A 26,125-nucleotide genomic window follows, 5' to 3' on the forward strand; every position below is an offset into this window, starting at 1 on the left:
CCTCTGTATCTGTAACCCAGGTATCGCCATATGCTGCCAGTAGCGACACTGACCCTAGCCAAACGCAAAACTAGTGAAAAACAGTCAGAAAAGATGAGGAGGGGAAAAATGTCAGTGGCCTCTACCTGGAAAACCATTCCTGTTTTGGAGGTCGTCTCATTGTTGCCCTCTAGTGCACCTGTTGTTAATTTCATTAACGCCAAAGCAGCTGGAACTCATTAACAACCCCCTCTGCTACTTAACTGACCAGATCAATATCCCTGACTTGACCATGACTTGATGCTATACTCAAAAGTGTTCCTTTAATTTTCTTGAGCAGTGTATTATCTCCCACGTCTTCTTGCCTGTCCTGCCACCCCCTACCAGAGCAGGGGGAGAGACCTCTCTAGGGCTGTTTGCAGAAGCATTGACAATGAATTATAATTTAATATATTTCAATACATGTAGCACTTTTCGAAATCTGAATAAGTCACAAGATTTGTCGTTAGTCGCTTTCTAGAAATAAAGTCACTGAGCGGGTCTGAAAAACTGCTAAATCTAACGAAAAAGTCGCTAGGTTGTTAACACTGTGTGTGTGCCTGTGACAATAGTTGGTTACCGTCTTTGCACATGACAAAAACCTTTGCATGCCGCATTCATGTAAATTTGATCGGCAAAGATTTGGCTTTATCTGAGACTGATTGGTCAGTCACTGGCACGTCCGATCAAGCTGAAAAGTGTCCAATTCGGTAAATGATCTGTGCTTCTAGTTTCTGTCTATGAAACTCACCTGTTGCCGTAAGCCATGGAATGTGGCGATGGGCTTGGTGTCTCTGTGTACTGGGAAATCATCTTTGTACACACTGATGTCATCGCCATCACTCTGGGCATGCCAGAACCCCACCAGGCCCTGCCCCTCCACACTACCCCTGTCAATCATTTGGCTGAGCAGACGCTGGGCATCATCGAAGAGTCTCCGAGCTTCCAAACCTGCAGGAAGCCAATATTACTAAGGTCAGACGGGGTCTCACTTCGGTGACAACAGCGCTGGGAGTCATTCCACTTACTCACTACTGCCAATGTTTCTGTGTTCTTGTAGTTGTACTACTTATTGTAGCTTTCAAGATGTTATCGCTGAAGATTTCACCGCACTAATCACCTGTCACATCACATGTTCATCCATGAGGGTGATTTTTATCTATTTCTTTATGTGAATAATGATATGAATATTTAAAATATCCATCCATCCATCGTCTACCGCTTATCCGGGATCGGGTCGCGGGGGCAGCAGCTCCAGTAAGGAACCCCAATCTTCCCTTCTCCGGGCCCCATCCTCCAGCTCCGACTGGGGGATCCTGAGGCGTTCCCAGGCCAGTGAGGAGATATAATCTCTCCACCGAGTCCTGGGTCTTCCCCGGGGTCTCCTCCCAGCTGGACGTGCCTGGAACACCTCCCTAGGGAGGCGCCCAGGTGGCATCCTTACTAGATGCACGAACCACCTCAACTGGCTCCTTTCAACGTAAAGGAGCAGCGGCTCTACTCCGAGTCTCTCACGGATGGCTGAGCTTCTCACCCTATCTCTAAGGGAGACGCCAGCCACCCGTCTGAGAAAACCCATTTTGGCCGCTTGTACCCGTGATCTCGTTCTTTCGGTCATGACCCAGCCTTCATGACCATAGGTGAGGGCAGGAACGAAGATCGACCGGTAGATTGAGAGCTTTGCATTCTGGCTCAGCTCTCTTTTTGTCACAACGGTGCGGTAAAGTGACTGTAATACCGCCCCCGCTGCTCCGATTCTCCGGCCAATCTCTCGCTCCATCGTCCCCTCACTCGCGAACAAGACCCCGAGGTACTTGAACTCCTTCACTTGGGGTAATGGCTCATTCCCTACCCGGAGTAGGCAATCCAGCGGTTTCCTGCTAAGAGCCATGGCCTCAGATTTAGAGGTGTAATCCTCATCCCAACCGCTGCACACTCGGCTGCGAACCGATCCAGTTGAAGGTCACAGACCGATGATGCCATAAGGACCACATCATCTGCAAAGAGCAACGATGAGATCCTCAGGTCACCGAACTGTAACCCCTCTCCTCCACGACTACGCCTCGATATCCTATCCATGAAAATCACGAACAGGATTGGTGATAAGGTGCAGCCCTGGCGGAGGCCAACATTCACTGGAAACGAGTCCGACTTACTGCCGAGTATCCGGACACAACTCTCGCTTTGGGCGTACAGGGATTGGATGGCCCTTAAAAGTGACCCCCTCACCCCATATTCCCGCAGCACCTCCCACAGTATCACCCGGGGGACCCGGTAATACGCTTCTCCAGATCCACAAAACACATGTAGACCGGATGGGCGTACTCCCAGGCCCCCTCCAGGATCCTTGCAAGAGTAAAGAGTTGGTCTGTTGTTCCACGACCAGGACGGAATCCGCATTGTTCCTCTTCAATCAGAGGTTCAACTACCGGCCGAACCCTCCTTTCCAGTACCTTGGAGTAGACTTTACCAGGGAGGCTGAGAAGTGTGATACCTCTGTAGTTGGCACACTCTCTGGTCCCCCTTTTCAAATAGAGGAACCACCACCCCGGTCTGCCAACCCCTAGGCACTGTCCCAGACTTCCACGCAATGTTCACGAGGTGTGTCAACCAAGACAGCCCCTCAACACCCAAAGCCTTCAGCATTTCTGGACGGATATCATCAACCCCTGCGGCTTTGCCACTGTGGAGTTGTTTGACTACCTCAGTGACTTCCATCAGGGAAATTGACGATGATCCCCCATCAGCTTCCAGCTCTGCCTCTACCATAGAGGGTGTGTTAGTCGGATTCAGGAGTTTCTCAAAGTGCTCCTTCCAGCGGCCGATAACCTTCTCAGTTGAAGTCAGCAGGGTCCCACCATTGCTGTACACAGCTTGGATGGTTCCTCGCTTCCCCCTCCTGAGGTGCCGGATGGTTTTCCAGAAGCACCTTGGTGCCGACCGAAAGTCCTTCTCCATAGCTTCTCTGAACTGCAACTGTTTCCGGAGTCCTCCCGGATAATATAACCCGGAAGGACTCCTTCTTTAGTCGGACGGCTTCCCTGACCACCGGGGTCCACCACGGTGTTCGAGGGTTACCGCTCCTTGAGGCACCTAAGACCTTGAGACCACAGCTCATCACCGCAGCTTCAGCAATAGAGGTTTTGAACATCGCCCACTCAGGTTCAATGCCCCCAACCTCTACAGGGATGGCTGAAAAGCTCCGCCGGAGGTGTGAGTTAAAGATCCCCAGGACAGGGGCTTCCTCCAGACGTTCCCAGTTCACCCGCACTACCCGTTTGGGTTTACCAGGTCTGTCCAGAGTCTTCCCCCACCCCTTGATCCAACTCACCACCAGATGGTGATTAGTCGACAGCTCCGCCCCTCTCTTCACCTGAGTGTCCAAAACATGCGGCCTCAGATCAGATGATACGATTACAAAATCGATCATTGACCTTTGGCCTAGGGTGCTCTGGTACCACGAGCACTTATGAGCATCCCTATGTTCGAACATGGTGTTTGTTATGGCCATTCCATGACTAGCACAGAAGTCCATCAACAAACGACCGTTCGGGTTTAGATCAGGGAGGCCCTTCCTCCCAATCACGCCTCTCCAGGTGTCTCCATCGTTTCCCACGTGTGCGTTGAAGTCTCCCAGCATGACTACGGAGTCCCCTACTGGAGCCCCCTGCAGGGCTCCATTCAGGTTCTCCGAGAAGGCCGAATACTCAGAACTGCGGTTTGGGGCATAGGCACAAACAACAGTCAGAGTTTTCCCCCCCATAACCCGAAAGCGTAGGGAGGCGACCCTCTCGTCCACCGGGATAAACTCCAACGTAGCGGCGCTCAGCCGGGGGCTAGTGAGTATCCCCACCCCGGCCCGACGCCTCACACCTTGGGCAACTCCGGAGAAGAATAGAGTCCAACCCCTATCCAGGAGTACGGTTCCAGAGCCAAGACTGTGCGTGGAGGTAAGCCCCACCAGATCCAACTGGTAGCGATCCACCTCCCGCACTAATTCCGGCTCCTTTCCCCACAGAGAGGTGACGTTCCACGTCCCCAGAGCCAGCCTCTGCTGCCCGGGTCTGGTCTGTCGAGGTCCCTGACCATCACTGCCACTGCCACCCGTGTGACAGCGCACCCGACCCCAGCGGTTTTTCCCATGAGTGGTGGGCCCACAGGATGGATGGATTGGAGGCACCGTGTAGCTTCTTCGGGCTGTGCCCGACCAGGCTCCGTGGCAAACTCGGCCACCAGGCGCTCGCTGTCGAGCCCTCCCTCTGGGCCTGGCTCCAGACGGGGGCCCCGGGCTTCCTCCGGGCAGGGTCTCTCCTTTCCTTTCCTTTCATGAAGTCGTTTTTGAACCATTCTTAGTCTGGCCCCTCGCCTGAGACCAATTTGCCTTGGGAGACCCTACCAGGAGCACTAGGCTCCAGACAACACAGCTCTCAGGTTCATAGGGACACACAAACCTCTCCACCACGATAAGGTGATGGTTCCCAGAGAGCCAAATAAATAATTGTATAATATATAATTATTATTTTGAACATAACTTATTTTGTTACAATAATTTAAAAAGGAAAGACGATAAACTACAGTATTGAATCATCAGTAACACCTTTTATGACGCACATGTCTATTATGCATTATAAACAGTTACAATGCATTATAATCTGCTTATAGCACTGTATAATTGTAGTTATAAGCACTGACAAATATTCATAATGCTTTATAACAATAATCATTTCACATAATATAATAGAATTATACAATGCTATAAACAGATTATAATGCATTATAATTATGTTAATAGAGGGCGTCTTGAAAGTGTTACCAAAATAATTATCTTTAAAAACAGAAGTTTTCTTCTTGCTAATATAAATTTACAAAACTGAGTGATCTGTTAACAAAAGTAAAATGTATGAGCATTTTTGCAGCTTTGGATTGGCATATCATGTAGCAGTTATGTCTGAGGTGTGATTTATGATTAACCCGGACAGAGGTGGAGCTCATACCAACAGTTTTGTCGTTGAAGATCTTGGGGTAACCTCTGTTGGGGTATTTTCCTCTCAGCTGCCACACATCAAAGAAAGGCTTCCAGTCGATAAATTCCAGCAGACTATTCAGGTCGTAGCACTCAAACACACGGGTGCCCAGGAACTGAGGACGTACTGAAACACAAAGAAAGACTTATACAGACAATGAACATTTTCCACAATGTATTGCATACAGTATGTTCTCTGGATCTGCTTGTTCCAACAACTCACTGAAAACATGGCTGTACCAAATAGTTTGAAGCTTCAAAGCTTCATTCGAATTTTAAAATCAACATTTAAAAGCAGTCAGCTTTTCTTTTTCCCGGCATGTCTTCATTGTGTTTAAAGGTATTTGTGCACAGTTGCAGATAAAGATTAGGCTACACTAATATTATTAGTTAAATACCATTTGTAGAATTAGAGTCAAGTGGAGGCTGTCAACATTTATTGAAAAAAGTAAAGCATGTAATCGTTTCCAAAATTCCCCAAAACAAATGTGTGCCTCTCCTGGGAATCACAAGTCCCCGCATGAGCGACGCTACGTTGGAGTTCACCCCGTTGGACGAGGGTCGCCTCCCTACAACTATGGATTATGGGGGGAAAACTCTAACTGTTGTCTGTGCCTATAAACCAAAAAGCAATTTGGCATTCTTGGAGACCCTGAATGGAGTCCTGTATGGAGCTCCGGTAGGGGACTCCATAGTTCTGCTGGGAGACCTCAACGCGCACGTGGGAAACGATGGAGATACCTGGAGAACCATGATATAATAATAATAATAATACATTTTATTTGTAAAGCGCCTTTCAAAGCTAAAAGCAATCTCAAGGCGCTAAAATGCAGGACAACAACAACAACAACAGACATAAGATTTTACGGCTTTAAGGCTTTTTTGAAAAGAAAGGTTTTTAGTTCCTTCTTGAAGGAGTCTGTGGCCTGTGGAGCCCTCAGGTGTTCTAGGAGGGAATTCCACAGGTAAGGAGCGGCTGAGCAGAAGGCCCGATCGCCCATGGTGCGGAGATTGGTCCTGGAGGGGTGGAGCAAAGTTTTTTTTAGAGGAGCGGAGGTTGCGTGTGGAGGTTTGTTGAGGGAGGAGTTCCTTGAGGTACGGAGGAGCATTTCCATGTATGCATTGATGGGTGAGTAGGGAGATTTTGTACTCAATCCTGAATGAGACAGGAAGCCAGTGGAGGGAGTGGAGAATGGGTGTGATGTGGTTATATTTTCGCACCCTCATCAGGATCCTAGCGGCGCTGTTTTGGATATATTGGAGCTTTTGAAGGCTCCCGCTTGGAATCCCGATGAGGAGAGCGTTACAGTAGTCCAACCTTGAGGAGACAAAGGTGTGGACGAGTTGTTCAGCATCTGACAGGGAGAGTGTGGGGCGGAGTTTAGCAATGTTCCTGAGGTGGTAGAAGGAGGTCTTGCACAGATGTTTGATGTGGATGTCAAAGGTCAGATGAGGGTCAAATCTTACACCTAGGTTGGTGACTGATGGTGATGGTGTCTTGGCCACAAAAAAGTGATGTGGGTTATGGGGGAAGACTGGACCTGGTGTGGTGTGCCAACTAAAATAGCCTCTGTTTTTGAGCTATTTAGTTGAAGGAATTTTTTTCATCCAAGCCTTTATCTCCTCAAGAAGGTGTTCAATGATGATAGTGATGATGATGAAGATGTCGACAGTGGGGCTTCATGTGGCATCGGGTCGGTTTTTATATATAGCTGATTGGGAGGAACGGCCTCCCTGATCTAAACCTGAACGGTCATTTGTTGTTGGACTTCTGTGCTAGTCATGGAATCGCCATAACAAACACCATGTTCGAACATAAGGATGCTCATGAGTGTACGTGGTACCAGAGCACCCTAGGCCAAAGATCAATGATCAATTTTGTAATCGTATCATCTGATCTGAGGCCGCATGTTTTGGACACTCAGGTGAAGAGAGGGGCGGCGCTGTCAACTGATCACCATCTGGTTGGGGAGTTGGATCAAGGGGTAGGGGAAGATTCTGGACAGACCTGGTAAACCCAAGCAGAAAGTGCAGGTGAACTGGGAACGTCTGGAGGAAGCCCCTGTCCAGGAGATCTTCAACTCACCCCTCCGGCAGCGCTTTTCAGGCATCCCTGTGGTGGTTGGGGGCATTGAACCTGAGTGAGCGATGTTCAAAGCCTCCATTGCTGAAGCTACGGTGAGGAGTTGTGGTCTCAAGGTCTTAGATGCCTCAAGGGGCGGTAACGCTCGGACACTGTGGTGGAAAGCAAGGGGATACGGGGAACCATCCAAGCTATGTACAGCAAGGGTGGGACCCTGCTGACTTTGACGAGAAGGTTATCGGGCGGTGGAAGGAGCATTTTGAGGAACTCCTGAATCTGACTAACACGCTATGGTAGAGGCAGAGCTGGAAGCTGATGGGGGACCATCGTCAATTTCCTTGGTGGATATCACTGAGGTAGTCAGTTTTGCTTTAATGGAATTGATTGATGTGCCAATTTACCTGGTGTAGGCAAAGAGAGCCAGTCTATATGTAAAGCCTTCTCTCTGGCCTGGGAGAGAGACAAATACCGACGATCCTGAGGCAACACAGGGAGACAGAGGATAACAATTTTATTTATATTGCACATTTCATTAGAATTAAATGCAATAAGCTCAACATTAAAATGCATGCGCAAACACACATCCAACCAACTGTAGAAGAAATCTGGACATTAAAGTTATTGATATCATTAATACCAGATCACTTATAAAGACTAGGATAGGAGGACTATCCTAGTGTGAATGTGTGATCCATATAATGTGTCAAATGTGTAATTTGTCTGGAACACTTATGTCATGGCAGTTTGGAAATCTCAATTATTTCTGCATAACAACATGCCCTTTTTCTGGGAAATAATCTACTTTGTTACAAAAACAACAAATATGCAAATATGACAAAATCTGGTCAAAAAGACACATACAGCAAGTGCAGTACATTATATATACTGGTGGCATAGAAAAGACCTCCAAACTTCCTGCCAGTGATTGTAATTTACTGTAGTTGGCATGTTTTACTGCACGCATTAGAGTCGTAAGCATCACACTTGGACAGTCCAAAGAGCTCAGTGGAGATCTGAGAAAGTGCAGAATAGATTTACACTCTGTACACTGACTCTTACAGCCAGTATTTCAATGTGATTAAGGTTCAAGACACGTGGATGCAACACTAATCTCAAAGACAGCTCCCTATGTGGGTCACTGGACCCAGAGGTGTAAAAACTCCTCTAGTGCCTACCTTTGCGTGTGTCTACCAACCAGTCTCACCTTCAGGGAGTCGTAGTGCTCCTGCCTAATCTCCTCGTACTCCTCTTTCAGGTCCTCAAAATACTCCTCCCTCATTGCCTCATCCAGGAGCTGCGAGCACTGACAAAAACATAAGACGGAGAAAACACACTCAGATTTGGACTAATCTAACTGGAGCGTCTGAAACGTCTTTCAAAGCTTCAACTAATATTCACTCTTTGACCATCAAATGCAATTATAGATTATTTCCCCTAAAGGAGGTTCTATTTTCACTTCCCTGTTTGTCAGCTGAATTTCTGAAAAACACATTGTTATGAAATGTGGTGCCTTATTAGACTGTGGCAAAGGAACAGTGGATTTTGTATCAATGCATTTCTGGACATTTTCTAATATTTTATCATGAACTGATTTGATGAAATAAATCTGGCACTGTCCCATGATTGTCTATCTATTTGTATTCTGATGCTGATCCAGACCTGTTAGCATTATCTGTTATCTAAAAAAACTCATTTTGAAAATCCTAAGGCATATCTGGGACATATATGATGACATATGAAAAAAGCCAGTTGAAAAGTTGGAGTGATGTTTTACCACCACGACACTCCGGGAGGCATCCAGAACATGGATAACAGGAAACGTGTAGCGAGGGGCAATCTTCACTGCTGTGTGTGTCCTACCAAACACAAAACACACAAAATTAGCAGGAGGTTATGGTGAGTATGGGAGGTACTTACTTACGATAACTAGTTATTTATAACTATAACTAGTTATATGTATAGTAAAGATGGTAGTGTGTAATGTTTTAGAATGTAAACACTTAAGATGTGAAGCCTCATTAATACACCACTTATTATCCTCTGTGGTCCTTTGACAGCTACATCATCATCATCATCGTCAAATGTGATAACAATATGATGCAATAACTTTTTTAGTCACACACTACATCCATATGTGTTTGAACAATAGGTTTGATTAGCTGGGAGCACCTGTTACCAGTCATGTACAAATGTTTCTTGATTAGTGAGATATATTTCTGCCTCGTCTCAGATTTGTGTGTGTGTGTGTGTGTGTGTGTGTGTTTGTGTTACTTTGATGTGGTTGCTCCTCCAATCAGCAGCGGTGTTGTCATTCCCAGTCTCTCCATCTCTTTGGCCACATAGATCATCTCATCCAGCGAAGGGGTGATCAGACCAGACAAACCAATAAAATCTGCAGGAACAAAGCCAACAAACTCCCCACATTACTGCTACTGCTATTATAGAACAATAACATTTAATACAGCCACCATCATTTTAATAATTTGGATTGGCCAGAATTTGGAACGGTGGCTACATGGAAAGGTCAGGTTCTACAAATAAAAACAACACATGTAATAGTAATATAAATGTTATTTTCTTCATTTATGCAGTCTTCCTCAAAAGCTTTTATGCCGCTTTGACACGAGTTGTCACCATGGGATCATTTGTGTTTATTCGCGTCACTCGCGCGAGACACATCGGAGGAGGGGGGGGGCTTACCTCTATGTAGATACCAGCAAAATGTCATCAATGGTTTTAGCGGCTGAATAAACCAATATTGCTGCTTTGTACATGTTGTGGACACACAACATTTTTTCTAGTTTCATAACATCACTCTCTAGCAAGTCACATGTCGGCTGAATTAATCTGGTTTTCTACAGCGGTAGAAAAAAAACAGACTTTGCTGTGATTTATTTGCAATAAACGGATCAAAAGGATGAAAAATATGTCTAGACAGCATCTCACATGAACAATATGCAATCTAAACTGTACATACCTGCTTTCTGTGTGACGGCCTCTCTGAGGATCTTATCACAGGGAACCATCACACCCATGTCGATCACTCTGAAAGACAAGAAACATACTAAATCCACACAAGCTTTACTCTTTTCATTTCCTTGTTCTTCCTTTTATCAATTTTATTTGTAGATTGCACATTGCAAAATCAAAAGGTCAGTTTTACAATGTGTGGGGGCATAGTACACCAGGACACAACACTGCTAAAGCTACTAGTGTTTCATTTCAGTAGGTTCAGAAGTGAGATGGTTAATTCTCTGAACTGGTGACACTGTCACTGTCGGGGCCAGAGTCCGGCAGAAGATACTGCTGGTGTCTCATCTGAGCTTATACATGGAGGCTCCTGCTTTTTAATCATACATGGTCAATAATCACAGACCTACAAAGTCTGCTTTCTGACTGCTGGTTTCAAATGACAAAGATATTAACTTCTATTTCCCAAAAACAAAACTAATGTTCAGTGCCGAATTAAAGTTGGAACTGTAAACCAAGTTTTACCTAAAATTGTTGCAACCCAGCACCACACCTACGATGTTCTTGCCAATATCATGGACGTCTCCCTTCACTGTAGCCAGAACTATGGTGCCCTGATAGGGATCCTGCAAAGCAAGGAGAAAACTTCAGACGAACTAAAGGGCCGGGGAACAGGATGAAATGTTTTAGTTTGTTATAACGCTTCTCTCTCTCTCCTTACTTTTAGCTGACGCTTTTGTCTAAAGCGACTTACAATACATTAATTTAAAATAAGCCAAACCAATGTAAGTGCTACATACAGAAAAATATATTAGGACAAATCCAGGCAGTTTTTGACAGGAGCGCCGCCAATAACTTAACAGCAGCTAGCAAGTTTCAGTTATGATGGATGAAATCTGCATTTGAACTTCAGTATTTTGTTTGTGCTATTAAGTGTTATTAAGGTTTAAACTTTAAAATGGTCAGCATTTTTATACTCATGCCATTACTCGTGATTGTGACATTACATGGAGGTCTCCAGTGAAAAGTATTTTTGATCTTTGTGGGAATATCTTGGACAAAATAAGAGTTGCATTACTGACCATTTCCTCAGTTGACCCTGACAGCGCCATCATCTCCTCCCTCTCCTTCTCCATGAAAGGAATCAGATAGCCCACCGCCTTCTTCATAACACGAGCCGACTTGATCACCTGCAAACAAACAAGGACAGTGGTGAGCATATAAATGTTTAATCCAATACAAACAGACAGAGATACACTGAAAGAAAAGTAGAGTTGTCTTGTAAACTCATGTTCTGCTGTGACTGGACTAAAGTCCCTTCCGACAGGTCGGACTGCCGGTTGTTGAGGAGATTCTTCTCATGTGAGATCAGTTAGTAAAAATGTTTTTCCTTTAATAGTGGGAAAGAAAACCTTGTATAACCACGATAATAATCTCAACAGCACTCCTCCATGCAGTTGCCATGGATGGAATTATAAAAATCCAGTAAAATGCTTTACATACTGCATGTGAACTACATTAGAGTCTCAACTTAGCATCATTCTATGGTTGAAGTCTGTCCAACATTATTGATGGCGACACAACTTTTTATCTAATAAACAATGACATCATTGAGAAAATGTTTTCAGGGTGTCACTATGGAAGGAGAGTGAGCATCCCTCATACGCACAATGGTCATTAATATAGGTTTTAATACCAATATAACTACTCCTTATAATCACCACTAATCTCCAGCAGTGACAACAGGTGCCACATCTAATCTAATACAATACAATACATTTACTATGTCTAAATGACTAAAAGATACAACTGTAACAGATGGATGGATTATAATCCTGGTTATTGTGAGCAGTGACAGGCAGCATGGCTGAATAGAAATGGAAAAGAAAAAGTTCTTCATCAAACATCAACAGGAACAAGACTGACAACTAAAGTGAAAACACTGTTGCAACAAGTGCTGAGCATCACAGGCAGACAGAGAAAACACTGCCATCCTACCTGTGGCAGGAACATCTTCCCCGCTCCAAAGAGATCTCCCACCACCTTCATGCCGTTCATCAGGGGGCCTTCAATGATGTGCAGGGGTCGAGTGTAGCGGTCCACCTGGGCCCGACACTCTTCCACATCCTCTACCACATCCTTGTCTATTCCCTGACAGCAGCAACACAGGATGGAGCATTACACAAGACATTAAAACATGAAACAGGTGAATCGTTAATAGGGCAAATTATGTTTGGTTTTGATATTTCTTAAAAAATAAATAGTGTCTCTGTTAGTGTTTACTTTGAAAGGTAGACACAAGGTGAAAATAGGATTCAAAAGTCGACAAAAATATATTTACATTGTCTCTCTGGAAGCATTTTTGAGCTGTGCCCATTGTAAGGCTGCACAACCCAGCTAAACTTCATTTAAACTCATATGCTTCTTCAAAATGACTAGAGAAATCATTCTGAAGTACATTGGAAATAAGAGTGCAATGTTGCATGATGCTTTAAGTTAGTCAGAGGCTGTTGTTTTTGTTTGCTTGTTTTGATAAAATAAATAAATAAGTAAAATGTGTTTCTGTGTAAAATATTTTCAGAATGTGTCCACAATAAGCCGAACATGGAAATACTGTTTACAAAGCTGAGCATCACAGCCAACACCTGACCAGGAGTTACTGCTGGGTTTCAGGCTGTCTTGTTCAGCCTCCTCCTGCTCGCTGTGATCACCTACACTGAGGTTAAATACAGCCAAACACACAATGTAGTTTACAATCATTTAAACACGTTCTCAGTTTCTGTTGTCAGACAACTGGGAGAGTATAAACTAGCATTTGATGCTCAAAATAGCTGAAACGGGTTAACAGATAATCCTGTACTGCTGAACTGAGAGAATCCCTATTTTAAGATCTTGAGGTTCTCACACAAAATAAATACAAATACAGCTTCAACTGTAGGTGTAGGCCTACATTCAGGCCCAATGTATTAGTGATGAATGAGCTGATTCAGAGTATAGAGAACAGCTACAAGCACATCAATCCTTCATTTGTCCACACAAGTAAATTAGAGGTGACACTCAACTGGCCTCTTAATTTAACTGTTAATCCATCCCTAACCATGTGTGAGCGGGCTGACAGCATTGTAGAGAAAGTGTTTGCAGACTTGATTGACTGGGCTGATCTGAGTCTAAAGCCCAGATCTCTGATGAGTGAAGCTGAAGGAAAGCTATTTAAATGTCAGTAATACCAGTATGCAGATGTGTTAAACCAGTGTCAAGCCTAATCCAATGTAATGAAATCATCAGATATGCTACCTTAATGAGAGCGTACTCCAGCCTGTCCTCCACACTTCCTTGTCTCCATTCGTCTGTCTGAACCACCTTCTTCGCTCCTTTCACGTTGTTCTGTGAACAAGAGTAGTAAAGGCAACATTTGTTAACCAAAGCAACAACATTCTTGTGTATTAATTGTATGTATGCGTATGTGTACCTGTGCGTAGGTCAGTAGTCTCTCAGTAGCATTAGCATCTCTGTTCCAGATGAGGTTTTCACACAGTAACAGCAGCTCTTTATCAATGTCATCATAGACGGGCAGGTTCCCAGCATTCACTATCCCCATGTCCATACCATCCTGAGACAGGATAGACAGAGGAGGGTTATAAGTAGAAAGGAATTTAACCCCCACATCTGTGTTTTGTGTTAACACAGCATTATTCACCGACATGTACTGCTCCAACAAGGGATTATTCTCAGATATACTTAATGGTCAAAAGTATGTGGATACCCCTTCCAATTGGTGGACTCAGCGGGTACCATTGTCAAAGGGTACAACAAATCAAGCTCGGAATTTGTAATTGTAAAACTAGAATTACCTCCTTGCGGTTGTATGCCTCCAACAACTAGTCAAGTTGCAGTTTAAATTCATGTCTGTCCAAAATATCATCACTTTATCCTATTAAGACACTGACGTCGAGGCATAATAAAAACATGCTCTTCATGAAGCAATTGGCCCTCAAGCTTACATAACAGGACCACCCAGTGCTGAAGAAAAAAGCATAAAAATAAATTGTACATCACTACAGGTCCCCAACTGCTTTGGGAAGCAATATCACATTTACAACAATGCCCATGGCATTGGAATGAGACGTTAAACAATCCCATATGTGTGCTGTTTGAGTGCCTTCACTTTTGGCCAAATAGTGTATGACTGAAATGTAACACTTCATAGGCTTGGAGCAAAACAATAGTATGTATATCATCGTTATTACTGTCCTTTGAATGGGTCTCTGTGCTGAGCAGCTGAGTAGATGAGCTCCTGGGTTTAAAGCCCAAACTGCTAGAAGAACTTTCATTTAAGGATCACTTCACCCAATTCAGAAAAAACATTCATGCTAACCCTTGTAAGGTATGTAGCCATGGAGACAGTTTTGGTTGTATCTGCCCAGTTTTGTGAGCATAGAAAAATCATTTAGAAAACTCTTCCCGTAAAACACTGTTGTGGTTATTAACAATAAACCACATACCTTACTGTGAATGGGGTTTCTCTATTGTTTCACCTGAACTGTGCTGACGGTGATCTCTGTGAATAGATACGTATGTTTACCTTGATAGCTTGGTAAAGAAATGCTCCATGCATAGCTTCTCGGATGATCTCCATCCCTCTGAAGGAGAAGGACAGGTTGGACAGACCTCCACTCACTCTGGCTCTTGGTAATGTCTCCTACACACACAAAAAAGTATATTTAACAATATTAGTGTTAATTCAGTATGCAATAACTTGAGGTAACATTCACAAGTCAGCAGGATAAAAGTTTTAAAGCACTCAACATTAACCGTTCAAATAATTCCAATAAGAATATAAAAATACAGCATTAAGATTTGATTTGGCTAGGTAAGCATGCACTCTTGTATATGGGTTAATGAGTGTTCCTGTTGTAGTTGGTATCCAGTAGTTTGTGGGTTTTTTTCCATTATTAGTTCATTCAGTCCAGTTCAGTCCAGTCGTGGTTGCTTCCTCCCAGACAGCGTAGAGCTCCAAACAACCTCCATATTCAGATGGTTAGTTACAAGTATCAGAAAGAGATTATTGAGTGAGTCCACGGAACGAAGAGAAGCCTAATTGTATGAAAAGAAAGCATCGTAGCCATTCTCATGTTCATTGAGTTGTCCTTATGTTTGAGTTTTGAGTATAACTGACCTTGAACAGTGAGCAATGAAAAGTGAACAGCAATAGCGGGGTTGCTAAAATGTGACCATATCATGTGAAGATACTGTGAGAGGTGGACAGCATTGCAGACTACTGCAGATAACGTGCTGATTGGTTGAATTAGCGTTCATTTTTCCTCGGACTGACAGCTGCATTACCTTGATAAGTTTGGTGGCTCTGATGAAGTATATGGCATAGTCGTTGTGTTCCTCCATGCCTGTACCGATGGTGAGGATGTTGGGGTCAAAGATGATGTCGTTGGGGTCAAATCCCACTTTGCTGACTAGCAGCTTGTAGGCCCGAGCGCAGATCTCCACTTTACGGTCTACATCTGTGGCCTTGACAGGATAGCAGACTTGTCAGCACATATGAGTGTGTTTTTGTTTAAGTGTGTGTGTGTGTGTGTGTGTGTTTGCCTCCTCACCTGTCCCTTCTCATCGAAGGCCATGACCACCACAGCAGCTCCGTAGCGCTTCACAGTAGCAGCTCTGTGCAAGAACTCCTCCTCTCCTTCCTTCAGGCTGATACTGTTGACTATACACTTCCCCTGACAGCATTTCAAGCCAGCCTCAATCACTAAAAAGTTAGAGGAGTCAATACACAGAGGAACCTGGAGAGGAGAAAGAGAAGCTCAATGTCTTTTTATGATTTACTGAGCAGATTGACTCATAGTTAGTTATAAACGGGTTCATATGCTAAATTGGATGTTTTCATGGAAAACATAAAAAGGAAAACTAGGATTACCGCCTCGCGATTGTATGCCTCTGCCAACTACTCAAGTTGCAGTTTACATCCATGACTGTCCAAAATTTCATCACTTCATCATTTTATTTGACATTTGTGGGAAATTGTTATAATATGCATATGAATTCTTGAGGTACGGCCAAAAATATTTTTTTGTGAGGTCACATTGCCCTTTGACCACCACATTCTAAAATCAGTTCATCCTGGAGCCTGTGTGGACATTTGTGCCAGATGTAATGAAATATCGCAGTCACAAGAATGGGACAGACTTGAAGTCACAGTGACCTTTGACCTTCAAAATTTAATTAGTTTGTCCTCGAGTCCAAGTGGATGTTTGAGCCCAATTAAAAAAATGACCTCAATTCCTGAAATATCACGTTCACAAGAATGAGATGGACAGACGGACGGAAAGATGTACGGAAGGACAACCTGAAAACAAAAGTTGTCACTGGCATAATAAAATGTAAGCACACAACTGAAAGAGATGGTTAATGCTGTAAAAGCCCCAAGGTCGAAGTGAAAACTAAATATTTTATTAGAAATTACAAATTTGGAAAGAAGGTCAAATTCACTGGCTAGCATCACAGGGATACTCTCATCCTTTTGTCGCCAATCAGAATGAATAAAACTGCGATCCTAGACCCATGCTAACAACTAAGCTGTACTTCGGCACAGCCGGGCTTTGAGCTGAATGCTAACATCAGCATGCTAACAGGCTCTCAATGATAACGCTATTATGGTGATGTTTAGCAGGTATTAAGTTTACCATGATTACCATCTTACTTAGCATGTTGGAATGCTAATATTTGCTAATTAGAGCTAAACACAAAGTACAGCTGAGGCTGATGGGAATGTCTTTAGTTTGCAGGTCATTTATCAAATTATGGACTAATTCATTTTTTAACCTGATGGTGGCACAAAGGGAAAGTTAAAGGTATCACAATTAATCATGAAGGGGACATGAATGTGGGTATCGCATTTATGACAATCCATCCAATAGTTGCTGAGATATTTCTAGAGACATTGCCATCCCCAGAGCTAGAGAACCACAACAGTGAAGTTGTCTCCTACAATAACAATTTACAATGTGTGAGATTGGACGTTAATTTCTGTAATACATTTTGTTGCAATTTACCCAATACGGTAACACCTTATTGATGAATTGTATGTGTTAATTTCCACTGCCTTTAAACTTCCTACCCGTGCGATGTCTGGTTCAGAACCAATCAAGTTACAAAATCGAGCCATTGCTGTTGGCCCCTCCAGCATCCCCTCATCCATGTTTATATCCAGGACCTGGGCTCCCATCTCCACCTGGGCTTTAGCAATGCTTAGAGCCTCCTGGAAAACAAACCAAGAAGCACATACCAAACAAACAGTTATGTGCAAGCTAGAATTTAATTTATGCTCATGATTAGACTGACATTTCTGAAAATGAAGTTACAACAACTTCTTGTTTCTTGGACACCAGCGCCACAGCAAAATTAAAAAGCTTCACAATTTAATATCCTGCACATCTTTAGACTTCACTGACTAAGTTTGAGGTTAATTTGATTAACTTTGTAGGAGTAGTTACTAAAAGAGTGGCACTTGTCCTTTCTAGTTGCCATTAGGGTGGTGCTCTGGCTAATGCTCAATATTGATGTATGGGGTTAGGGTAGGATTAGGATTCTTATCAAGCATGTCAAGTGCCAAATTTGGTGTAGATCAGACAATGTTGAATGAAGTTACAGCCACTTCCTGTTTCATGACGATGAACAGCAGGCCATTACGAAGGCCTTTTTACCAAAACTTGCAATTTATTATCACACATGTTTTGCTATCAAGCTGACCAAACCTGAAATAAATCAGTTGAAATCTGTGGGAGGAGTTTTGAAAAGTTTGACAACTGTCTAAAATGGTTTGTTATCCTATGACCCATGACCTCATCGTTTGAGGTATCAACTATTTCTTCATAATTTAGCCTCACATTGGTCATAACAAACAAAAATTATATTTTTTCACTATCAACTTGCTCGGAAGAGTTCGTAGTTTTCTAAAAATACAGGAAATACTCTCATTATTCAAAATGGCCGACTTGCGGGTCGGCGGGGCTAATGTCCACAATGACATGAGAAATGTGTGTCCCAAATTTTGTGAATATCAGAGCAACTATATGCAACTATAGCCTTACCACGCAATAGGAGGCACCACTGAGCTATATTCACAAATATGGATATAATTTCTGTACATTCTAGCAAAGGTCCCAGGTTCTGATGTGCGTTCCAAGTTTCGTGAGTATTCTGAGGGTGCTTAATATTCCTTTGAAGGCTAAAAGTAGCTATGGGGCGCTATACAGCATGTGCGCCATGATGATGACCAATCGCAACATCAAATCACAAAACTATTCTGAATATGGCTTAAAATAAAATGAAGGCGCCAAATACTTTATGTGATTAAAACTTTTTTAAAAGAAGCAGGCAATACAAAATGGCCACCTTCTTGTTTGTGAAAAATCTTTATACTGTGGGCGTGCGTAGTAACGAGGAGACGATAGACAAGTTGTCAAGTCGAACGTTTACTTCCCAACATGAACAGCGATACAGCGGCAGTAGTCAAGCCTCCAACCACAACAGTCATGACAGGTAAAACAATAACAACACCTCCATTTCTCACTTCCGTTAACTCTTAACCTTTCCCAGCAAGCTCCTGGGTTACCTGTCTTAAAGGAGACCTATCTCCTCTCATAATGTTCAGTGAATGTCTACGTTCCCAGTGGGTCACCACACAGGCCCCCCCAGAATTCACTAGAACTGAAACAAGAAACTACACAACCGAACAGTCAAAACTGAAAGGGCCCACCTGGCGGGGAGAGGAGTGGGCGTCCAAACCGACTGCGCTTCACAAGTGAAGGTGCAGGGATGGGGGACTTGGCCCGTCCAACAGGGGCCAGTGCAGGGCTTGAGGTGCGCACCGGTGGGTCAGGGTCCCGGGGCCTGGCAGGGGGGCGACCACGCCGCGGGGCACGGCCAACTCAACCGGCCTGTCCAGGTTTGAGACGGTCCACCAAGAACCGCTCCGACTTCCCCCCCTTGTCCACCAAAAAGTGTTTCGGCCCTGCATCCAGTACACGAAAGGGGCCGTCATAGGGAGGCTGCAAGGGAGTACAGTGGCCATCATGGCGAATAAAAACATAGGTGGCCGACTGAAGATCCTTGGGGACATAGGATGGAGGGAGGCAGTGGTGAGAAGTGGGGATAGGAGCAAAGTCACCAGCACTGTGCCGGAGCCCCGTTCGTTGTGATGTAGCAGATCAGGGAGCCGCAGTAACCGGGAGAAACTCACCCGGGACCCGAAGCGGCTGGCCGTAAACTAGCTCCGCAGACGAGGCCTGGAGGTCCTCCTTGGGGGCAGAGCGGAGGCCAAGCATGACCCATGGGAGTCGGTCAACCCAGCCGCCGTCCGTGAGGCTGGCCCGCAGAGCGGCTTTCATGGAGCGATGAAACCGCTCGCAAAGCCCGTTGGCCTGTGGGTTGTATGCTGTGGTGGAGTTTCACCCCCAGGCTCTCAGCGACAGCAGTCCAGAGCTCGGACGTAAACTGGGGGCCTCTGTCAGAGGTGAGGTCCGATGGTGTTCCAAAATGGGCCACCCAATATCCGACAAACGCCCGAGCCACGTCCGCGGACGTGGTCGATGACAGTGGAACCGCTTCTGGCCACCTGGTCGTCCTGTCCACCATAGTGAGGAGGTGAGTGAACCCCCGGGAGGGGGGCAAGGGGCCCACAAGGTCTACGTTCATGTGATCAAAACGCCTCTCGGGCACGAGAAACAGTGCCAAGGGGGCCTTTGTGTGACGGTGCACCTTGGAACGCTGGCACGCCACACAGGAGCCAGCCCAGCTCTTGACGTCCTTCCGAAGGCCAGGCCAGACAAACTTAGCCCCCACTAGCTTAGTGGACGCCTTCACTCCTGGGTGCGAAAGGCTGTGAATGGCATCAAAAACCCGGCGCCGCCAGCTAGTGGGAACCATAGGTCGGGACTGACCCATGGAGACATCGCAGAGGAGTGTGGTGTTGACGTCATCAAACTCCACATCCTCTAACCGCAGCCCAGTGGTGGCTGTCCGGTAGGCCTGCACTTCCATGTCAGTGACCTGGTCGGCAGCCATGCCAGTATAGTCAAGGCCTAAATGGACGGCCACCACCACAGGTCGAGAGAGGCAGTCGGCGACCAAGTTGTGCTTTCCGGCTACGTGCTGTATGTCTGTGGTGAACTCTGAAATAGCAGAGAGGTGGCTCTGTTGGCGGCCAGACCACGGCTCGGCGGACTTGGCCATAGCAAACGTCAGTGGCTTGTGGTCCACAAAGGCGGTGAAGCGTCGGCACCACTCACCCACTGTCGGAAGCGTCAGTCGTGAGGGCAATCGGGGCCGTGGGAGATGGGTGGGCCAGTAAAGCAGCGCTGGCCAGCGCAGCCTTGGCGTCGTCAAAGGCTATGTCCCTATCAGGGGACCAGTCCACATCGGCGTTCTGCTTTTTACCCCGCAGCGAGTCGTACAGGGGCTGCATGAGGTGAGCTGCGCGGGGAATGAACCGATTATAAAAGTTCACCATGCCCAGGAACTCCTGCAGGGACTTAACGGTGCGGGGGCGTGGGAAACTGGCGACGGCATCCACCCTGGCGGGGAGTGGAACGGCTCCATCCGGCGAGACAAGGTGTCCGAGGAAGTTGATGGATGGCACACCGAACTGGCACTTTGCTGGGTTAACGATAAGCCCATGAGCACTGAGCCGCTCGAACAGCTGGCGGAGGTGTGTCAGGTGCTCCTCTGCACAGGCACTGGCTATGAGAATGTCGTCTAAATAAACAAACAAGAATGGCATTTCTCGCAGTACAGAGTCCATCAGCCTCTGGAATGTTTGTGCCGCCCCCTTGAGTCCGAAAGGCATCCGCAGGAACTCAAAGAGTCCAAACGGCGTAATGACTGCCGTCTTCGGCACGTCCCTTGGGTGGACCGGTACCTGGTGGTAGCCACCACCAAGTCCACCTTGGAGAAGATAGTTGTTCCCTCGAGGTGGGCGGAAAAATCTTGGATGTGTGGGACGGGGTACCAGTCGGGGTCGTAATGTTATTCAGGCGGCGGAAATCTCCGCAGGGGCGCCAACTACCGTCAGCCTTTGTCACCATGTGCAAGGGAGAGGCCCACGGCCTGTCAGAGCGGCGCACGATGCCAAGGCGCTCCATGGCCATGAACTCCACATGGCGATGGCGAGTTTAGCTGGGTCGAGGCGTCGAGCGCGTGCGTAGACCGGGGCGCCGTCCGTGACGATATGGTGCTCAAGTACGTGCTTGGCAACTGCTGACGAAAACGTAGGCGTGGTGAGGTCCGGAAACTCTACGAGGAGGCGTTGATACGAGTCTCCGGAGGCAAGCATGTTGGACAGGCCGAGCGTTCCCGCACCTCCGGACGTGCACGAGTATGTAGAGAACGAAACAGCATTGATGAGTCGACAATTCGTAACGTCCACCAGTAGGTGAAAGGCACACAGAAAATCAGCGCCTAGGAGAGGAACCGACACCATGATGAAGTCCCAGCCAAAACGCCGCCCGCCGAAACTCACCTCCACGTACCTGGTGGCGTAGGTGCGTATAGGTGTGCCATTCGCGGCGTCCATCAGGGGGGCCGTATCCGCCAGCCATGGTGTCCGCAGCCGATGCAGGGAGGATGCTGCGCTGAGCACCCGAGTCGACCAGCAGCCGCCGGCTCGACACCTCGTCCTAAAAAACAATAGCCTGCTGTCCCCGCCGGCCCTGGAGTTTCCCTGGTTGCTGAAAGTGCATGGCAGGCGACACTGTTTGGCTTTGGTTCCAAACCTGTTGTGATAGTAACATAGTCCATTGTCCCGTTGGCGATGGGCAGCCGCGGCGGCGGTGCCCGCTGTGTCCTCCAGCAACGGGTCCGAGGTCTGGGCGGGGAGCAGCGCGTGCGCAAAATTCTGCCGGCTGGTGAGAATGATCCTGTCGGCCTCAGCAGCCAGCGCGCGATAGTCCTTAGTGAAGGAGAGTGGAGAGCTGGCGAGCGCGGTGCGCACAGGCGCCGGGAGCTGCCGCAGAAAAATGTGGGTAAACAGAAAAGCGGGATCCGCCGAGCCCAAAACAGCCAACATTCTCTCCAGCAACTCGGACGGTTTGCTGTCGCCAAGTCCGGTGAGCGACAACAGACGGTCCGCCTTCTCCATCTCCGACAGCTCGAATGTTCTTAAAAGGAGCGTTTTGAGAGCAATGTACTTGCCGTCCGTCGGTGGATCCTCCAGCAGCCCCATCGCCCGTGCCGTTGTCGCGGCATCCAGCGCCGCTACCACATGAAAGTATCTGGTAGCGTCCTGAGTTATCCCTCTCAGTTGGAACTGGGCTTCAATGTGTTGAAACCACGGCCGGGGGCTGTGCTGCCAGAACTCAGGCAACTTGATCGTTGCGGCGTAGACGTTAGCCAGAGCTCCTGCCGGCGCTGCATTACCGTTTGCTTCAAACATGCTTTCTCTCAGCGTTCAGGGTCACCAATGTGGGCGTGCGTAGTAACGAGGAGACGATAGACAAGTTGTCAAGTCGAACGTTTACTTCCCAACATGAACAGCGATACAGCGGCAGTAGTCAAGCCTCCAACCACAACAGTCACGACAGGTAAAACAATAACAACACCTCCATTTCTCACTTCCGTTAACTCTTAACCTTTCCCAGCAAGCTCCTGGGTTACCTGTCTTAAAGGAGACCTATCTCCTCTCATAGTGTTCAGTGAATGTCTACGTTCCCAGTGGGTCACCACAATACGGTCTTTTGTATGTGGCTTTGATCTCAACAAATCTTGTGAGCATCAAAGCAACTGTACACCGACCATGGTGTGTTAGGGCGCGCCAGCGAGCCCGGTGGCAACATCCTAACTCAAAGCCCCTCAAAAACACGTTTAAAGAGCAGAAAAATAATAATAAGCTCGACAAAAACAATAGGTCTCCAAACATTTTCAGTGCCAGGGACACGTTGAGGCCTGAAAATAATTTTACTCAAAATCAGCCTCACCTCATAGTTTCCTGCCATGATCAGCTTGGCAAACTTGCGTGACCCAGCCACGTTGCAGCGCTCGCCGATGTTAACAAAGTTGGTGTAAGGGCCGATCCTGAACGGCTCTAAACCTGTAAATGAGAAAAACATTTGATCACATTAACTGCATTTTGGACAAACAGGGATTAGTAGAGGGGAGGGGTTTTTCAGCACCACTGTTTCATTTAAAAAAAAAAAAAAGCATGAACAAACTCCCATTCCTGGACATTTTTACTTTAATTGGTTTATACATTTCAAACATGTTTTGAGTTTTGATGTAAGCTTACCCCAGTTATAAAGGGGTGTACCGGAAATTCTCAAATAAAAGCTTGAATTCAAGGGGATGTGTTGTGGAATTACCTGTATTATGCAGGGTTGGGCGATATGGCCAAAATTCTCTATGACGGTATATGAAATTTTATATTACGTTGGTTTAAAATAATATACCATACTTCATCACATTTAATTGTTTTCTTCTTTTATTTGCCTCAACATTTGAATTCAAAACAAAAGATTCAAAGCAGTGAAACTAAAACTAAAATGAAACAATATATAAAAAGGTTCCTAAGAAAAATTACTTCAAGTGTTACAGGTTTTAAGGTTATCATATAAATACCAGCCTGACTTCAGTCAGTGTAATATAAAGCACTAAAAAAAGAAAAGATTCAACTTTTTTCACTTCAAAAAGCTGACAAAACATTCTCAAAAAAACTACAGTGTAAATGGTTTTCCTCTTCCTCCTCTGTATTTACAACTTCACCCTCCTCCTCCATGTCTGCCAATCACATTACCTTGTGAGGCAGCTGGATCACGTGAGATCACGTGGGAATAGCTACCGCGGTGGAATTGGTATTGCAAAGTCTCTACCATCAGACACATTTCGACGGCTGCGAGGTATATACCGTCATATCGCCATATCGAACTATGTGAACAAAAACAATACATTTTATTTGTAAAGTGCTTTTCTAGATCCAAAGGGCCAGAATTACTATGACCGTAATCACTAATTATTACCAAATCCTTCTCCTTACCGTTTCTTTTCCATTGCTACCGTAATTCATCCGACCTTGGCTATCGCCGAAGCAGAGGCATAGCAACAGTACAGGAAGTGTTACATTTTAAGACAATAACTTAAAAATGAGGTAGAAGAAGAGAAGCAGAGTCATGTGTAAGACATGACTCTGCTTTTGAAAGCTTATTCCTGATCTTGTAAACTAGTAAGTGGACCTTGAGTTAAGTTTTTGTTTTGTGTTTGTCACACAGAACAGGTAAGCATGGACAAAGTTTGAAAGGGATAGTTCGGTTGTTTTGAAGTGGGATTGTATGAGGTACTTCTCCATAGTCAGCATATTACCTAAAGTAGTAGTGCACGCCCCAGACTGAAGTACTGGCACGGAAACTGAGCAATGTACTGCTGTGCACGAGGGCAGGAGCAAAGCATGTTTTAGCCACCTAAAAAAATGACTATCAGTTTAAGTGTACGCTTCCTCAATAGTTTATTTTGTTTGTGTTATAGTGTGACTTTGGTTAGTTCAATAACACTAACTAACTGAGGCAGATCAGCAACTCCCATGTTCTGCAAAGTAAAATGACTGTTTTTGTCAATGGAGTCTGGTGGCTTTGAAAAGAGTATTAAGAATGGCTTCAGTTCCCTGTTTGAAAGGGCTGTCTTACAGCAAGGTAAAGTGGTAAAGTGTAAACAAATATTTCTTTCTTTAGGTGGCTAAAATACTTTTTGCTGCAGTCCTGTCTGTTTCTCCAAACTGGGGGCGTGCCAACCGCCATTACTGTAGGTAACTTAAAAATATCTAAACTATCCCTTTAACATTGCATTAACAGCAAATTAGAAGAGGAACAGATCGGAGCGCAAGGAAGATTCTAACCAAAGAATAATGAAATAGAAATGAAGGCCCCTCTTTTATATGAGCCTGCTTCTGACAAAAGGCCGGTTCTCTCTGTATTTGAGGTAAATCAATCAATCAATCAGTAAGTATGAGAATTTACAATATTTCAAGTCATCTGATCAACATCCTCAATTAATTAATAAAAAAAAATCCCGAACAACCGGGATTTTACTAATTTAAACACGAAAGTCTTACTTAAAATGAGATTCACATCACACATACATGACAGCAGTCTTCACAGATGGTAACAGGAGGTTTTATTACCTGACAGTAGCATGTAGTCTTGATAAATACCAGCAGCGGGAACTCGCGGCTTACAGTGTTTGACTGCTTCTGATATGGCCCTGTATGAGGAAGAAAGAAGGGATGGGAAAATATTTTAAACAACATTTATTAATTGTTTTTAAATTGCATGAAATGTAGACATTTTCTTTTAGAAAAAAAAGACCTGATGTGTCCTGGAGTGGTCCCACAACAGCCTCCCACAATATTCACCAGTTCATCCACAGCAAACTCCTGCAGCCAAAGATAAAACTACATCTTAGCTGCAGCAATGAGTCAGCACCACACACACACACCACACCACACAGACACACACACACACCACACCACACAGACAGACACACACACACACACACACACACACACACACCACACCACACAGACACACACACACATCACACCACACACACACAAGGGTGTCATTTACTTTTTCAACATGTCCTCGTGGAAAAGTTAAGAGAACTAAAACAGGGTTATGATGAAAAGTGTATTCGTTAGGGAATAATGTGAACACTTGATTGTAATGTTATACTTTGTATTTATGGTTCTGTGTATTTTTCTTCCAGTATTTACATAAATTAAGGACAAAGACATTTTGTAAATAGTACTTTTAAAGAACAAGATGACTGTAACATTACATTACATATGTAAAATGTTATACATGTGGCATCTATGGTAGTGTATCGATCACATGACATCTATCTGTTGTATACAGTACATGTTAACATCAAATATCAGTCTTAAAAATAAATGATAGAAGAGTAGAGAACCTTTAAATTGGAGGCTGTTATTTCTGGGGTTTCATTGTACCCTCCAAATGTGTTGGGAAGACCTAACAGTA

At 45.2% G+C, this 26,125-nt stretch overlaps 1 protein-coding gene across 2 annotated transcripts in view; it reads right to left on the reverse strand.

Moving 5' to 3' along the window:
- mtr (5-methyltetrahydrofolate-homocysteine methyltransferase) overlaps positions 1 to 26,125 on the reverse strand; it is a 38,787-nt gene that overhangs the window by 4,494 nt on the left and 8,168 nt on the right. For both annotated transcript variants that reach the window (XM_029455934.1, XM_029455935.1), the window contains 20 exons: positions 26,055 to 26,116; positions 25,451 to 25,518; positions 25,267 to 25,346; positions 23,078 to 23,190; positions 17,224 to 17,364; positions 15,704 to 15,889; positions 15,438 to 15,617; positions 14,677 to 14,793; positions 13,564 to 13,704; positions 13,389 to 13,478; positions 12,093 to 12,245; positions 11,177 to 11,284; positions 10,620 to 10,720; positions 10,102 to 10,169; positions 9,396 to 9,516; positions 8,899 to 8,980; positions 8,329 to 8,427; positions 7,526 to 7,601; positions 5,013 to 5,168; positions 770 to 969 (listed from right to left, as the gene is read on the reverse strand). In XM_029455934.1, coding sequence (XP_029311794.1) covers positions 770 to 969; positions 5,013 to 5,168; positions 7,526 to 7,601; positions 8,329 to 8,427; positions 8,899 to 8,980; positions 9,396 to 9,516; positions 10,102 to 10,169; positions 10,620 to 10,720; positions 11,177 to 11,284; positions 12,093 to 12,245; positions 13,389 to 13,478; positions 13,564 to 13,704; positions 14,677 to 14,793; positions 15,438 to 15,617; positions 15,704 to 15,889; positions 17,224 to 17,364; positions 23,078 to 23,190; positions 25,267 to 25,346; positions 25,451 to 25,518; positions 26,055 to 26,116 — 2,342 coding nt within the window. The remainder of the gene's footprint in view (positions 1 to 769; positions 970 to 5,012; positions 5,169 to 7,525; positions 7,602 to 8,328; positions 8,428 to 8,898; positions 8,981 to 9,395; positions 9,517 to 10,101; positions 10,170 to 10,619; positions 10,721 to 11,176; positions 11,285 to 12,092; positions 12,246 to 13,388; positions 13,479 to 13,563; positions 13,705 to 14,676; positions 14,794 to 15,437; positions 15,618 to 15,703; positions 15,890 to 17,223; positions 17,365 to 23,077; positions 23,191 to 25,266; positions 25,347 to 25,450; positions 25,519 to 26,054; positions 26,117 to 26,125) is intronic.

This window comes from Cottoperca gobio, chromosome 19, assembly GCF_900634415.1.
Source record: "Cottoperca gobio chromosome 19, fCotGob3.1, whole genome shotgun sequence".
In the NCBI taxonomy this organism is placed as follows: Eukaryota; Metazoa; Chordata; class Actinopteri; order Perciformes; family Bovichtidae; genus Cottoperca; species Cottoperca gobio.